The sequence below is a fragment of the Lingula anatina genome, chromosome 10, assembly GCF_051362555.1.
Source record: "Lingula anatina isolate TDL-2025a chromosome 10, LinAna3.0, whole genome shotgun sequence".
NCBI classification, from domain to species: Eukaryota; Metazoa; Brachiopoda; class Lingulata; order Lingulida; family Lingulidae; genus Lingula; species Lingula anatina.
This window is the reverse complement of record NC_141776.1, coordinates 14,079,668-14,095,491: the sequence shown is the minus strand read 5'-3', so window position 1 is coordinate 14,095,491 and position 15,824 is coordinate 14,079,668. Positions and strand designations below refer to the sequence as shown.

The following is a 15,824-nucleotide window of genomic DNA, read 5'->3' as shown; positions in this document are numbered from 1 at the left end:
ACTTAGATAAATCTTAACAATCTATTCCTTAAGCACTTTCAAGAAAAGTTACAATCATATTTTCAGTTTTAAAATATGACCAATAACTTTTCCTTACCTAAATAACTTTGCCCTTTGACAGAACAGTACATCTTCCTCCTCCTCTCCAGTCTTTACATCAATCTTATCTGGCAGGGGAATCACAGGCTCGAAATAATGTTCATGCTCATCTTCTTCCTCATTATAATAGTCACTGTCTGCCCCTGGTGAGCCAGGGGACAGCGGGGCACCCGCTTTCACGGGGGATTTCACAGGGGATTTCCCTTTATCTGCCTTGGTGGGTGTGAAAGGCTGGATTCCACTCCAACTGAACGTAGAGATACCAAATGTACTCCCTGTGCTTCCTTGAGGCTGGCCGAACACAAATCCTGTTGAAGATGTGCTGGTGGTGATGGTGGTTGTGGATGTGGATGCAGAAGGAAGGCTCTGAACACTTCCAAATACAAAGCCAGGTGAAGGTGTGCTGTTTGTTGTGGATGTGGACACCCCCAGAACACTCTGAGAACCTCCAAATACAAATCCAGTTGAAGGAGCGGAGGATGTAGTGGAAGGGGCAGGCTTGGTTCCGCTCCCAAATACAAAACCTTCACTGATGGGTTGTGTTATCGCGGGTGTTGAAGTAAAAACAAACCCTTGTCCCGAAGATGGCACCGCATCCTTACTGGAATCTTTACCAGCAGTGAAGGGGAGAGATGCACCAAGCTTGGCTCCAAATGTAAACCCGCCACTGGTAATACCCTGAGTACCAAAGCTAACTGCTGGGGCAGCCTGACTCTCCACCTTAGCTGGATCTACCCCTGGTTTCAGGGTGCTGCAGGCCGGACACTTCAAAACCGATGCTTCGTTCCTGCAGTAGCAACCAGTGCATTCCCAGCTCCCGGCCTTTGGCTTAAACATCTCAGCCAGTGAGTTATCTACAGGCTGTGAAGTTTCTTTTGGTTTTGTGGTAAAGAGTGGCTTGGGTGCTGTAGGCGTGCCAGGCTTTTGTGTATTACATGCTGGGCATTGCAAAACATCTGCATTGTTTCTCAGATAACAACCAGTGCACTCCCAACTGCCAGGGCTGGGCTTAAAGAGATTTGAAAGTGACTTCCCTGCAGAGGCCGCAGCAGTTGAGTCGACTCCTGCTTCTTTAGGCGTGGTTTCTTTCCCAGATGAAAGCTCATACTCTCTTATCTTTTTCTGACAATCTTCAAACTTTTCCTTGAAGTCTTTGGCCTGGGCCTCATTTTTAAACTTCACGGCCAGTTTTTCATGTTTCACTTCCTCCTCTGAAAAATCAGCGGCCAGCCAGATCCAAGCTCTGTCAGACATGGGTTTCAGCTCCATGTCCTTGGTGATGGCGTGGTTTGCGCACAGCTTGTGGACCTGCTCTCTACGCATGAGGACACGGAATGCCACTCCACCCTTTTGCTTCAGCAATTTAATTTCACCAACTCCTCTCTCTTTCCACTGAGTGGCATCCTTATCGAACCTATACAATTTGGCTCGTTCGCCAAAAATTTTAATCTCTTCTTCCTCGCCTGTTTTGACCTCAACTTCCGGCAGAGACACCAGGGGCTTAAAGTCATCTTGAGGAGTGAACTCCTCTGGAGCTGCGCCTTCGCTCTCAGTTCTATTTCTGCCTGGACTCTTTGTGGGGGACCCTCCAGAAACCTGGGTAGAAGTGTCATGCCCAAACACCTTCTCTCCTGCTCCGGCAAACCCCTGGAAATTTTCCTTGCCTTTGAAGGCATCGGCCGTTTTCACAGCATCTGTCAAGTTAGTGAATGATAAAGCACCTGATGCGTTTTCGCCAAACACATGTTCCTGTTTTGGCTTCTCTTTTGGTGCTTCACTTGCAGGAGCTGGTGCTTTGACTGCAGTTGTGCTCTTAGGAGCTGTTGTGGAGGGTGGCATGAAAGTGAACCCACTACCAGTATTTGACGAGAAGCTAAATCCAGCAAAAGGTTTAGGCTCCTCTTTCTTTTTCTCTGCTGCTGCTGCCCCTGCAGCTTTCGTATCAGCAGACATTGGTCCCTTAGTACTAGTCTCCTCAATCTGCTTCACAATAGGCTGACTTGTGAATGTGAACCCTCCAAACTGTGGCTTGGCTGTATCATCCGACTTGGGTTGGGCCTTGTCTTTATCTTGGCTACTCTCATGATTCTGTGCGAGCAATGACAATAGGGTGGATGCTGCCCCAGGAGATTTTGAGTCAACATTTAATTTCGGTGGGGACAGCAATCCTTTCCTTTCAGTTGTTGAATCAGAGGAAGAAGAAGCAGGTGGAATGGTCACTGTCATGGCCGGTTTCGTCCCATCAGTAGCTGCAGTGGTGCCCCCTGGTTGTTCAGAAGTCCCGAACTTGAATCCCCAGCTGCTGGTTGTCGCTGCTGCAGGCTTACCAAATGTGAGCCCAGTTCCTGTAATACCACCACCAAATTTTAAACCTCCAGTAGGTGGAGTAACGGCAGTGCTTTCAGCTGCTGCAGCTGCTGGTTGGGCTGGCACTGTTCCAAATTTAAAACCTCCAGTAGGTGGCACTGCTGTTGTTGTATTACTGCTCTCCCCACCAGACGTCTGACTGGAACTTATTCCAAAAGAACCAAACTTAAAACCTCCACTGGGTACTGCTGCTGCCACAGCAGATGCAGAACTATCGCTAGGTGCTGCAGTAGGCTGGCCACTAGAGGTCGTAGCCCCAAACTTGAATCCTCCTTCTCCAATTACTGCAGAGCCTGTCTCACTCTTACTTATCTGGAGTCCTGGCACCCCAAACGAGAACCCTGTGACTTTCTGTCCTGTGGACTCCTGTACAGGTTTACTTCCTGGTTTGGGAGCCTGGCATGCCATGCATGTGGTCTTATCACCAGGGTTGCTCACCAGACACATCCCACATTCCCAGTTTCCAGCTGGAGGCCTCAACGCTGCCCCCCAAGAGGAAGTTGTACCATCAGTTTTGGGGGTCACTGTTGTTGTTGTGGTTGCTGCTGTTGTCGAAGCTGCTGTTGTTGTCTTCTTCTCAGACTTTGTCTTCTCTTTCTTGGCTATTTCAATTGCCTTTACAAAGTTCTCCTTGAATTGTGAGGCAATCTCAGTAGTTTTGAACCGACAGGTGAAGTTCTCCTTTGTTGGTTGCTCGTCGGCAAAATCCATGCCAAACCACGACCATGCTTTATCATTGTTCACACTTGGCAGGAGTTTCATTTCTGGCGTGATGTAGTGATTGGCACATACCTTCATGGTCTGATCTCGACGCATCAGAATACGCACCTTTCCGTTTTTGGTATTATGTAAAATCTTGATCACTCCTGTTCCACGCTCTTTCCACTGAGCATCAGCAAACCTGTACAGCTTGCCGCGATTCTCGAACAAAATGTCCTCATCTTCCTCTCCAGTAGGTGTCTCCACCAGATCTGGTAGAGGAATCACTGGCTCAAAATCGGCCCCATTGTAAGATTCATCATGCCCTTCACCTGCACTATCATCATGGCCACCTTTTGTGGGACTGCTAGGTTCAGATGTTGGTTTTGACACCAAAGAGCTGGTTGTGTCAGCCATTATAAGATTTTTCAGAATACTATCCTTCGGTGAGGATGCCATTGCAGGAGCATTAACTGAAGATGTCGTTGCTGTTGCAGGGTCCTTTGCCTCACCACCTGCAGGCATGGCCATTTTGTATGGAGTGTGCCCACCAATCTTCACTGGGGAGGTTGCAGCCTGGGACATCTGCTCTGACATGCTAGAGTTCATCACCACGTTTGGTGGCATGGTCACAGCTGCAGCGGGGGTGGCAGAGGTGGCTGGTGGAACAGCCGGTCTCACTCCTGCCAATCCAGGACTTGCCACTCCTCCCCCTGTAGACACAGCTGCAGTCATGGCTGGTAACTTAACATGGGAGGCTGCAGCCAGAGGGGTGGTGTTCTGTAGCCCAACCTGCCCAGGTGCTGATGGCAGGGAGAAGAACCCAGGGGCAATCTGTGGCAGCCCTGTGGTATACATACCACCAGGCGGCGTGGCCTGCATCTGAGGGAATCCAGGTGGCAGGTAGGCCGGTATTTGGTAAAACTGAGGCTGCTGAGGGGGTGGGGGTGGTAAGTTTGGGGCAACGGCAGCAGTGGGGCAGGGAGGGCGCTGTTGTGGGGAGTAAGTGATGGTGGATTTCCCCTCCAGTTTGGTCACGTTGCCATATGGCCAGTCCTGGACCAACTCTGAATCTGGTATATGGTACCTATAAAAGCAAAGAAATAATCTCAAGATATGTGAGGAAACTACTTTTCTAGATATATATGTCCTGAATATACTATAACAGTACATAACAATACATGTCCTGAAAACAGGGTATTGACATTTTTATAAGTTATTAAACAAATGCAAAAAAATCATACAAATCCTATAAAATTGTAACTTCTAAATATTTTTATCTTTAAATTAAATTTGTAAGGCATATTTCCCCACCAAAATGCTAACTTTCATTACAAATATCTGATAAAGTGGAATAAATGTTCATCACTAACATCTGACAAAAATCATAAACAATATTATACTACACAATGGAGAATTCCCATTCCCTGGATAAAAGCACTATTCTCACCTGTTCATAGAACCATCTTCCTCTCCATAGTCATCCAGGTAGTCTCCGTCATCCTCGTAAGTCTCTCCATCAATTCCAGCATACCCATCATCTCCATAGGCTGTGGGAACAACTGGCACTAGTGAAGGAAGAAAATTGCTCATCCTCAGAACATTTACGAACTCATGTACAGACTCCACAAGATGCAAGATATTCTACTGGTGTGTATTTTTTATGAGAATGATCTATTTTCTTTTTTCATGATTTCAAGTAATACTTGATTTGTACTGATCTGTAGAGGAAATTTTTTCCTCATATATAAGTATGTTGCAACTTTTCCTGTATCTACAATAACACTAATGGTCATAATAAATAGTGTCTGTATATAAAAAAACAGCATAAAATTTGTACTGATCAAAATAGTTAATATTAAATGGGATCTAATTATTATGACAGTGATTTATCTTTATGTTTACCTGCTCCAAGTCCTGCCCCAAGTCCTCTAAACCCAGGGTCTGCAGGTGGCCCTGGGGGAGGGCCAGGAGGAGGGGGGTACCTCAAAGTCCCTGGGGGTGGCCCTGGAGGTGGGGGCGGCAGATAATGAAGTGAGCTCGATGGGGTAGCTGGGTAGCCTGGAATTGGGGGCGGATAAGCGTAGGGCGAGGGTACACTGCTCGTCATCTGAGGAGGGATGGGGGACGGGCGGCTCTGGTGCTTGGCGGCGACTTTGGCTTCCAGCTCTCTGATCAGCTTGTCTTGGAGAGACATTTTTTCCTGGGAGAAAAAAGAGGATCTTTTTAAACTTTTAATTACAGAATTGACCACTGTCCATAAAATATTTCAGTGAATAGCTAAATGATCATAAAAATACTTTTAAACCATTCAGGTATGTTTTAAGGTCTAAAATGCAAGTCAGTAAAAAAGACAATTAAAGGGTGTAAAGAATAATAGTTTTAAGGATATTAAAAAAATAATAAGTCAAGAATAACAGACTTTACACAAAAAAATATATAACCTAAAGAAGAAGGTTCAGTTTACCATCAGCTCGCTGTTGATCTTCTGGCTGTCTGCCAGACGTTTCTGACTCTCTAACAGCTGATCCATGAAGCGTTTGTTTGTCTCGACCAGCTCTTCGTTCCGCTGCATCATCAGGTGGACCATGGACTCCTGGGAATAGCGGAGTGAACGGATTTCAGCATCAAGGCGCTCTGGACTGGGACGAAGGTGGCCATGATTCTGTTCAAAATAAAAATGAAGGGGAAAAAATCAAGGTTTGTGTCTGGAAAGAAGCTTGTTTAACCCCATCTCATTTTTCTTTAATTCAGTGGTTAAAAAATGAATAAATAATGATATGAAGCATTACAAGTGAATATCTTGAATATCTCGAAGCATTATGAGTGAAAATCTTGAAGATATATCTTCAGGTGTTTTCACCAATGTTTAGCTAATAGAAGTTAAATTAGGTACCTCTAAGTTGGTATAGTCAGCATCCAACTCCCCATGCCGCGTCCTGTGAGGCGTACTGTGAGCTGGGAGTTTGGAGCGGGAACGGTTTGTGATGTCGCGGAGAGCCAGGGACGGAGCTTCCTCCTGATCTGAAAGGTCAGAGGAGCCAGCATTGGGGACTAAAAGAAAACAAAACCCTGTTTTAGGAAAAATGAACAGAATCAAGATTGAAAACAGCAGTACTTTGCTATCTATTGTTGTTTTATAGCTCAGTAATGTTTCATACATTTAAAAGCAGTTGTAACAGTTTCATATCAAGGGCTATTAAACTAAAAACATTCCATCTACAGAATCTTCTATGACCCACTGCTACTCACCCATATCTGGCTCAATTCTCCCCAGCTTGCTCTCCACTTCTTCTATCTCAGATGACAGCACTTCATTCAGGGCCTTAAAATTATGAATACAAGTTGAAACAAACAGAAATAGTATCTTCCCTCCCACTGCCGAATCTTTCTCTTTCTTTCTTTCTTTCTTTCTTTCTTTCTACATGAACAACTAATTTTTCTAAGCAAAATGTAATGGATAACTTGCTGACAACAAATAAATAAGGTGCAACAGTAATTTCAGACTTGGCTGTCTAACTTGACGACGACACTGAGAAAGCCCAGCTTCAGTAAGAAAACAACTTCAGGACTCCCCATTTCAAATCCTGGCTTAACCACTATGGAAGGGCTACAGTGCTACTTGCATTCTGATTTGGCAAAGGGGGTCAGAGTTAACATCACAGACAGACACTCACATGTGTTTTGTCAGTTCGGATTCTGTCCAGAGTAATGTATAGAGAATCCCTAGCCTTGGTGAGCAGTGCTGCTTCCTTGTTTTCCATCTCTGGGTGGTTGTCCCTCTCTTCCTCTGCCAGCTGCTGGTAGATCTGAAAGAAAACAGTGGAACTGTGTATTTCGTCTTTACAGCATCTACAGGCTTAAAGCCATACAATGTGTCAGATCTTTTATTTTTCCATGCTGACAACTATTGCCACTGATATATTGATAATAATCTTTGTATTCATTACACACAAAATGTGACAACAGTGTGAAAATGTGAAGCCCTTGACAAAGTAAGGATGTCCGTATTTTGAATCGGAACTTTCCAATCTCAAATACTTGCTTTCAAATTATTTCCTTGAAATACACAGAACAGGGCACTAATGATCACTTTCAGTTTCAATCAAAACAAACCTTTGCTTGAAGATGAGAGGCTTCTGGTGTCGGGAGGGCTTCCAAACTCTCCAGCGCCTCCTCGTATTTTCCCATCTCTATTGCGTCCTGAGCCAGGAAGAATTTTGCTTCTCTCGACATGGCGGAGATCTCCATTGATGTCAGCTCCTCACCCTGGGGCGGGAAAAGCGCCAGTCTGGGTTGCTTTGGGTGGATGTTCCTGAAGATGAAAAAAAATAGGCAGTTGTAGCTGTCAAATGTACAGACCCTTTTTGGATTGTCAATGAGTACATTTACAATTTAAGTATTTTTGTTCTAAATAAAACAGTGCATAAGTTTTTTTTTTTAATTATCATCAATTTTTTTTAAACAACACAATTCTGCAAGAAGAAATGACTGTGAGACAGAATTGTAAGTATGCCAAAAGCCTTACGCCTTCACACAAGCAAAAACGAGAAAATTTATTACAAAAGAGACAAGATAAGCATCTAAAGATTTACACAAATTGTTTCAGTGGATACAATGATATGAGAATGACAAGTTTCAACCAAAATATTAACTCTGTTTGTTAATGCTAAATTTGAAAGAAGTTTTTATGGATCACTAAAAATTTTTGAAAATAAAAATTTGATCTGAACAAATCTGTAATCATTCTTTAATTTAGTAAGTATGCTAATAATAAAATGTCTGCCACTGGTCATAATTCCTACAAAGTTGGTGGCAATAATGAAAATCTGCTAGTGCATTTAATAAAAAATATATATTGAATTAAACAAAATACAAAAATAATGCATTTAAAGACGATGCAATCTCATGTCCAACCATAATTTTTTTTTTTTTTTTTTTGAAAATAACCTTGCTATACCTCCTACAAGATGACATTGTTCAAACAGAATTATTCTTGAATTAGAGAGTAAACAAAACTGTTTCCAAATTCCTCCACTGAAGCTCCGCATGTGACTCTCACTATAAGTCTGTAAGTCATTAATTGTTGTTTTATCAACTTATTTAGAGGCCACTGAAAACCTTTATCACAGCATAGCATAGTGCAGATTTTTGTTATGTAGCAGTGCTGTGCTAAATATTATTTATCCATAAAGTAATATGGTTGTAGCTGCATGCATTGCTGTTCAGATATGTCACTGCAAATGGAATGAAATGGATCTAGCTGATAGTATGAGTAGATTTTTATTACATACACAAGTTGAGCCCAGTTTCCGAAGAGATCTTTAGACTGGCAGTTGGTCTTTTTAACGAATCCCAAATCAGATATACCACTAGCTGGCAGCAATGAGTATGTGACATCCACTTATACTTTACACCTTTGATCATCATATATACCTTGTTGCTGATTCATGGTATTCATAACAAATATTGCACCTGCTTTCTAACAAGAAAGAAGTGACTGCAATTTTAAACTAATAAGTACTTTTTCGGTTGGCTATTGCAGATTGATCTCAAAATGAAAAAGGCAAAGTCTAGACCAAATTTCTGTCCAAAGTTCTAATATGAAACTGGTCCCTAGACTCAAAAAGCCAACTAAAAAAGAGCTCAGAGAGAGCAGACCTCCGCCAAGGACTCTGCAATAATTTATTGTGGTAGTTAAGAGCACATCCATTGCACAAGGTCAAGGTCATTGGCCATATTTAGCAATGGTGGAGAAGCCTTTAAAATCCTTGGATCCAGATGGTGATCACAGATCACCACCGAAATAAAATCATTTTTAAACTTAGCATGTTTCTGACCCAACCTGAAAATTTCGTCAAAATCTATCCATAGCTTTTCGAGTTAGGAAGGTCACAAACAGACAGACAAACGTGGATGAAAACATAACGTCCTTGGCATCGGTAATTTTAAGTTGACAGGTTTACCCAGGCACATACCTTGTACATGTACCATTTACGCAGCAAGCATAGTTGCTAAAAGTCACAAATTGTTTCTCTTTAAATGAATGACATTGCTTTTAATCATAGTCAAGGTAAAATCTCAGATTCGACATCTCCTAACTCAATGACATAGCATCTTTTGATAAAGCATATGCTGTAAAAAAAATAAATAAATACATAAATAAATAGAGTCCAAAGAAATCTTCATTGTCTCATCTACACTCCCCTCTCTCTCTCTCTCTCACACACACATACACACACACACATACACACACACACGCATGCACACACACACTCTCTCTCTCTGTCTCTCTCTCTCTCACACACACACACATGCATGCACACACACACACTCACACACACGTCTCTCCACTGCCTCATCTCCACTCCTCCCTCTATCACCCACCTCTTTATCTTGTCCAGCATATCAATGACTGCAGTCCAATAGTGGGCAGCTCTCTGACGCAGGCAGTCAATGTCCTTGGCATTGTCTAAGGCCGACTGGCCCTGGGCCTTGGTCTCCAGCACCTGCAAAATGGTACAAAATTATTGGTTCTGTTTTTACTGTCCTGCTCTCAGTGATATGAATGCTACAGGACAATGAAATTAACAATTATCTGCATGTATTACTGAAGTTAAAAAAAAAAAAAAAAGAAAAAAAGGACAGTGTTTGCTGCATAATGCATCAATTGAACAAAAAAGAAAGGCAGAAAAGAAAAAACTCAATAAATTACAAACAGCCTGTCCTTTCTTCAAATGATCATGATATGGTACATGATTGCATGATTGACTCCAAACATTTAGGGAAAAAAACAATATCAGAAACAACCTACCCTTTCCTCAAAGGTCCTTGCCAGATGTGCCACTAATCTGACGTCCATACCATGGGCCCCTACGAGACGGATCACCTCCAGGCCTCGCTGTAATGTCTGACGTAACTTGGCAAAATTTTCCCTGAAGGAAAGAAATCGAGTCAATTTTCAAAATTATGTCATGGCCTGTGTTTCTTATTCTGAGATAAAATTGTGTATTACTTTGTGGGTAAAAGACTAATACCTTTCAAACTTCAAACCCGACTGAAAAATACTATAATTTAAAAATTTACTTACAGTGGACTCTTTGTACCTTATGTTTTTCTAATTTTTATTATCTAGTGACTTGGTAAACATGAAATATATACAGGTCTAGATTTGAGCGGACATAAAACATATTAACCTTACTGAAATATATTTCATCAAAGACTGGAGATCTTTTACTGAAATATTGTCTGTTGCTCTTTAAACAAACATAAAAACAGTTTAACACACTTTGCTTTATTCATATACAACTTGTATGCTGCCTGCCACCATTCTGATTGCTCCTTGGTTACGAGGCCATCACAGATGCATGCTGGGAGCAAATATGGCTGCTCGGGAAAACTGGTAATAAGGCTATGGCGTTCTTTGAGACCCATCACACAAGTTCTTATGACTGCATAGAGAAATGCCTACAAAAAGATATCAAAGTTACTCTGTTGATCAACTGAGCAATAGTAGACTGGAGGCTCATCTGATGCTCTGAAGCTGAGAACTAAAGTGTATTTATGAAATCCAAGAAATGCTTTTATTTCTTACATTTTTAATTCAAATCTTTTCAGCGAAGCCAAAATCTAACATCTGTTCGAAAAAATAAATAAAAATTAGAAATTTTACATATCAGTTAAATGTGTGCAGGATGACCTCAGTTTTATGTACCATTAAACCACAATATTGAACAATTCCCTATATCTATGACAATATCATCACTCCTTTCATCTCTTTTTATTACCTATATTAGATTTGGTATTTAATCTTTTCCCTTACCTCTGTATCCAGCTGACAAAGTGACTCTGCACTTCCAGTGTGCAAGTTCCCTGTACTGTACTGGAGGGAATCAAACACACGGAAATTATCTGAAAGTTTTGGAAGTATTAAAACTGATGGTCACAATTAAAAATTGTGAAAACTTTCCATCATTGCCCATGACTTTGATAACTCTGAAAGTTATCTTTTTACAATTTATAAATACCTAAGACTTCCCTCCTGTAATAATCAGTAATTGTTTAAAACAAAAATACTTGACTGCCAAAATGCAAAGATCCTAAAAAGGAAACTGAAACATATGAGAAGACATTATTTGCTAAGTAAACCCGATTTCAGTTGATTTTTTGTTCTTTCAAGTAATCATATTAATTGAAAGAGTAACAAAATTAAAATAAATAAATAAGTAGCATGAATGAAAAAATAAATCATTAAAGCAAAAATCCAGATGAATATATCAATGAAAAGGACTTACAAGCTGGCTGCGTGTTGTCTTTTTCAGAGTATCTCTGCATTCCAATCCACACCAACTGGTGAAGGCTGTCTGGACGTAACATGTGAGCCACTGGAATAATAATATAGAATGAGAATATCTGCTGTTTTTGAAATCATGAACTTAAATGTGAAGTTATACAGTGAGCCATTATATAACTTGCAGTGTTTTATAAAGAGAACAAAAATGTTCCAGTTCCCCAAAAGTTTGAAAACCTTGTGTGTAGTATTGATATAATATAATTCTGCGATAAGGACTAATACAAACATTAAAAAAAAACTTTTAGCAATGGATCTTCAAATATTATGAGAGCTAATAATTGCAATTTGCGATGTTTCATCAAAAATACAAGTAATTCAAAATTCCCTTAGAAATTTGAAAACCTCATGTCTGGGAAATTAATTTCAGATGAAACTTAACATTCTGCTTACCCATTTCGTATTCTCTAAGACTGTCGTCATTTGGGAATCTGGCAATAAAGTTGGTAAAACAGCTGTGTTGGCACATATAGGAGCTTCCCTTTTGCCCTCTCATGTCCTTCATCAAAAATGCTGAGTCATACAACTTTTCAAGGCCCTGAAAGATCAAAAACACACTGTGCTTACAATAAGAAATAATATAAAACGTAAAAAATTAAACACCTTTAACATTATAGAAATTTTATGAGTGCTAACAATGCAAAAGTGACAAAGAATAAAACAGAAGAAGATATATCATTGGGTTTCACTGAAGACACTAATTTTCCTATCAAAAGAAAAAAAATTACAATTATTCCAGTTCACACAAAATTTGAAAACTGCACAACAGCAAAAAGTTCTCCATGAAGACAACTACTTGCCTTATCTGTGCACTGTTGCTGTTTAACTTTCTGCAGCCATTTTGTTGCATTTCCTTTTTTGAGTTCAACCAGCATATGACCTAAAATTTATTTTTAAAATTTCAATTTGAAATTCCTAATACTTCACTTATTTATCAGTCATTCTTTGCTAGTGGTGCACTGCAGGGGGGCCATAACAAGAATGTTATTTAAATTTAGATAGCCAACCAAATTCTCATGACATCGTTGTGTATGTTTCAATAACAAATCAAAGAAGCTGCATGAGCAAGGAGGATGTTGTTATAAAAGCAAAAAAATAGAAAAAGCAGAAAATATATCGAAATAACCCTCAAAATGGCGTCCTTTTTTGTGGAATTTTGACCCTACCTCTATTTAAGAACAGTTTGTTTAGGGTTTGAATGGATTATTGAAGCAGGAAATACATCTACTGCAAGAAGATATAATAAACAGAATGTGCAAATTGTTATTTAAATAAAAATTTATTTGAAGTCACTGAAAAATGATCACAAAATTAGCTTAACTTACGATACATGCGGTGTCCCACCCCGATGAAAATTTCATCTAATCCTATCTTTCCGTATTAAAACTGTTCAATCGTCCAAAGTAGTATGTCGGTTAGTTTGTGTCACGAAATCCAAGATAATATCAGTTTTCTTAAGAATTTCACATTTATTGCTCAGCAAGGTCGATTTTTCTTCACCGCGTCCCAATATAACGTTCGCAACGCTGAAACTTCAGAGATCGATTTTTATCAGACGACTTTAAAATGCCGCGTGAAAATTATACATCGATAGCGATCTTCTTCCATACTCACTAACTGATGACGTCTTACACACGAATGGCTTCTTTTGCACACTAAAAAAACCAGCTCAAACTGGCGGGTGGCCCATTCTGATAACGCATAACGCAATGACGCTGTCGAGATAGGATGCAGGGCACAGGTGTAATTCCCTCGATTTAACCGTCACAGGATTGTTTATTGGGATCTTCTTTGTATGGAGGTGAGAAATAATGAGTTTCGTTTCATTTTTCTTCAATTGTTTCAACATATTTGTGTACCGATTGATTTTTACCATTCTATAAGTAGGGTGACTTCGTCTGAACTTTCGTTTTGCGTCTGTTTCACATGGGGGACTAAAGGTCATATTGAACTTGGTGACGCGGTGATACCGTATTCATGTTCTCTTGTTCTCGAAAACTCAATCATCGAAATTGAATTACTTTTTTTTAGTTTTGTCTTAAATTAAGCTGCTACACTGTATTCCGTGCGTTTAAAATTTAACCGTCTGTAAAAACAGCAATAATGGATTACTAGCAACACTTACGTTACGCAATGAAGCACCGAAAATGGGTGAAGAAAATGTGTCTCAGTAATGCGTGTTTGCCACTCATAATGCACTGTACTTTGTTTGAATAAGCAATAAACTATTTGTGATCTTAGGTTATCCATTGTTCGTTATCAGAGTTAACAGATTCTTTGTGTGATTTTTTTTCAGAATCCCAAGAGTGGATGCCTTAGTGAGCACAGAACAGATATCACCATTGGTCTACATATGTCAGGAAGAATGTTATAATTATGAACTTTGTGTTACACTGAACTTCATTTTGTTAAATTTTGTATTTAACTGAACTTTATTGTGTTAAAATAATAATAAAAAAATAATAGTTCTGATAAAAAACTACAATCTGGAACATTCTTTAGATCAACTTTGTTCAGTGTGTGTCCCATATGACAGAGTTATAGTAAATAAAATATGTGCATTATTCCTCTGTGTTTGTCAATTCCATTTTAAAAGCATGTGAAAGTGGTGTGCCCCTCATGAATGAAGTGTGTATGGATAATAGCAAAAATATTGTTATTATTTACATGATTATAAAAAGTTTTTGTACCCGCGTCAATAACGTTACCGTGACCCACATATTCACCATTTTTATTAATTATGAAATGTGGATTAAATTCTTCCAAACCAGTTTTGAAGCATTGAGACAACACCCCCTTATGATTTAAACTAAAACTGAAAACATTCCATTAGACTTTCATTAGTTTGTGCAAAATATATTACCCAGGGTAACGCGTCTTGGATTTGGTGGGTATAGCTGTTCAACTGTCCTGTGTGCCCTAAAAAGGGCAGCTGCTGTTTCCCTTTTTATGAAATGATAAACTGTGATGGTGTAGCTATCACATCGCAAAATTACAGCTTCCCAGAGAAAGTTTGAAATTTTCGGTCAAATTCAACATTTTGTAACCACTAGCAAAGAATGACAGTTATATATTAAACCTTCAATTTGAAATCAATTATTACACACAACACACTTCTTCATTACTTTAATTTTTTTCTATTTGTAATAGATGGCCATATACTTTTTTCAAATCACATGTTAATAAATATTTGTTACTAAATTTTATGCACTTTTACTTATAAGCAACTACGCTGTTTATTTTAGTTCAAAAACAATTCATTTCTTTCACCGACAAAGGACTCACCAACTTGACATAGCCTGTAGCAGGCAACGTCATACAGGCGTTGGTAAGAACGGTCACCTCCTACGACGGCGTAACCACGAGCACTAGGTGCATCAATGGAGTAACTAACTAGAAAACTGGAGGTTGCCAATTGGGTGGAGTCTTTCCAGTTCAGGTAACCCTAAAAATACAAGTTTTTATCATAAAATTAAATCACCCAATTAAAGAATGTACATGTGACATAATGAGTCATGAATTTTAAAGCTGACAATTTTTATTTTTCTATTCATTTTTTTTTGTGTGTGTGTGTGTGTTGAAAATAGCATAAAGTAACAGTTACTATTCCATGTAACCAAAGTTAACATCTTTGCAAGGGTAGTCTTGTTAAATATGTATATTGCAAAATGATCTACATAGTACAACTGGGCAAAATTTTGCTTTAAGTTAGTAAAACTATACCCAAATATTAAACATTGCCTAAAGGAAATATTTTCATTCAATTTATCATGAATCTGGGCAAAAATTCTAATTAGTCTTAAGGCATTCACATTCCAACTAAAGAAAAAAAAATCTGGAATCATGAATCTACAATGAACCATGTACAGTTCTTAAACACTTACCTGTTGAGATCTTTTCAGGAGCAATGTTGCTGTATGATAAAACAACTGACCCTCCATCTCGGTCTCGAACACTGGGAGATCATCGCTGGTCACTTTGGCTTCAGTACACTCATACAGAGCTTGGTCAAACCTGAGTCGAGAGAAGAAATCAAGTTTAAAATTTACTGTTGATAATCAAAATACTCTCAATAAAAAATGAGAGAATGCATTAAATATTGTGATATTTTTCTCTCCACTCATCCAACTTGCCTCTTTTAAGCAATAACTGGATTAATTACAATCACCTAAATCTAATGTTTTGTGTATTGTATACATGGCTTCATTAAACACGAGGAATGGTCTTCATCATATCCATCCTATTCAGGTAAAATAACTCCAAATTGTGTGTGTGTATGTGTGTGCATGCATGCATGCATGTTGTGTGT

General features: G+C 39.4%; 1 protein-coding gene across 2 annotated transcripts in view; it reads right to left on the bottom strand.

The window, feature by feature from the left end:
- The window catches only part of LOC106170853 (E3 SUMO-protein ligase RanBP2), a 36,816-nt gene that overhangs the window by 16,949 nt on the left and 4,043 nt on the right, over positions 1 to 15,824 (bottom strand). For both annotated transcript variants that reach the window (XM_086996462.1, XM_086996463.1), the window contains exons 10-26: positions 15,400 to 15,529; positions 14,801 to 14,960; positions 12,316 to 12,395; positions 11,909 to 12,053; positions 11,460 to 11,549; positions 10,988 to 11,076; positions 10,454 to 10,632; positions 9,980 to 10,100; positions 9,553 to 9,674; positions 7,282 to 7,480; positions 6,843 to 6,974; positions 6,418 to 6,490; positions 6,062 to 6,219; positions 5,633 to 5,830; positions 5,071 to 5,368; positions 4,616 to 4,733; positions 98 to 4,252 (exon numbers count right to left, since the gene is read on the bottom strand). In XM_086996462.1, coding sequence (XP_086852588.1) covers positions 98 to 4,252; positions 4,616 to 4,733; positions 5,071 to 5,368; positions 5,633 to 5,830; positions 6,062 to 6,219; positions 6,418 to 6,490; positions 6,843 to 6,974; positions 7,282 to 7,480; positions 9,553 to 9,674; positions 9,980 to 10,100; positions 10,454 to 10,632; positions 10,988 to 11,076; positions 11,460 to 11,549; positions 11,909 to 12,053; positions 12,316 to 12,395; positions 14,801 to 14,960; positions 15,400 to 15,529 — 6,447 coding nt within the window. The remainder of the gene's footprint in view (positions 1 to 97; positions 4,253 to 4,615; positions 4,734 to 5,070; positions 5,369 to 5,632; positions 5,831 to 6,061; positions 6,220 to 6,417; positions 6,491 to 6,842; positions 6,975 to 7,281; positions 7,481 to 9,552; positions 9,675 to 9,979; positions 10,101 to 10,453; positions 10,633 to 10,987; positions 11,077 to 11,459; positions 11,550 to 11,908; positions 12,054 to 12,315; positions 12,396 to 14,800; positions 14,961 to 15,399; positions 15,530 to 15,824) is intronic.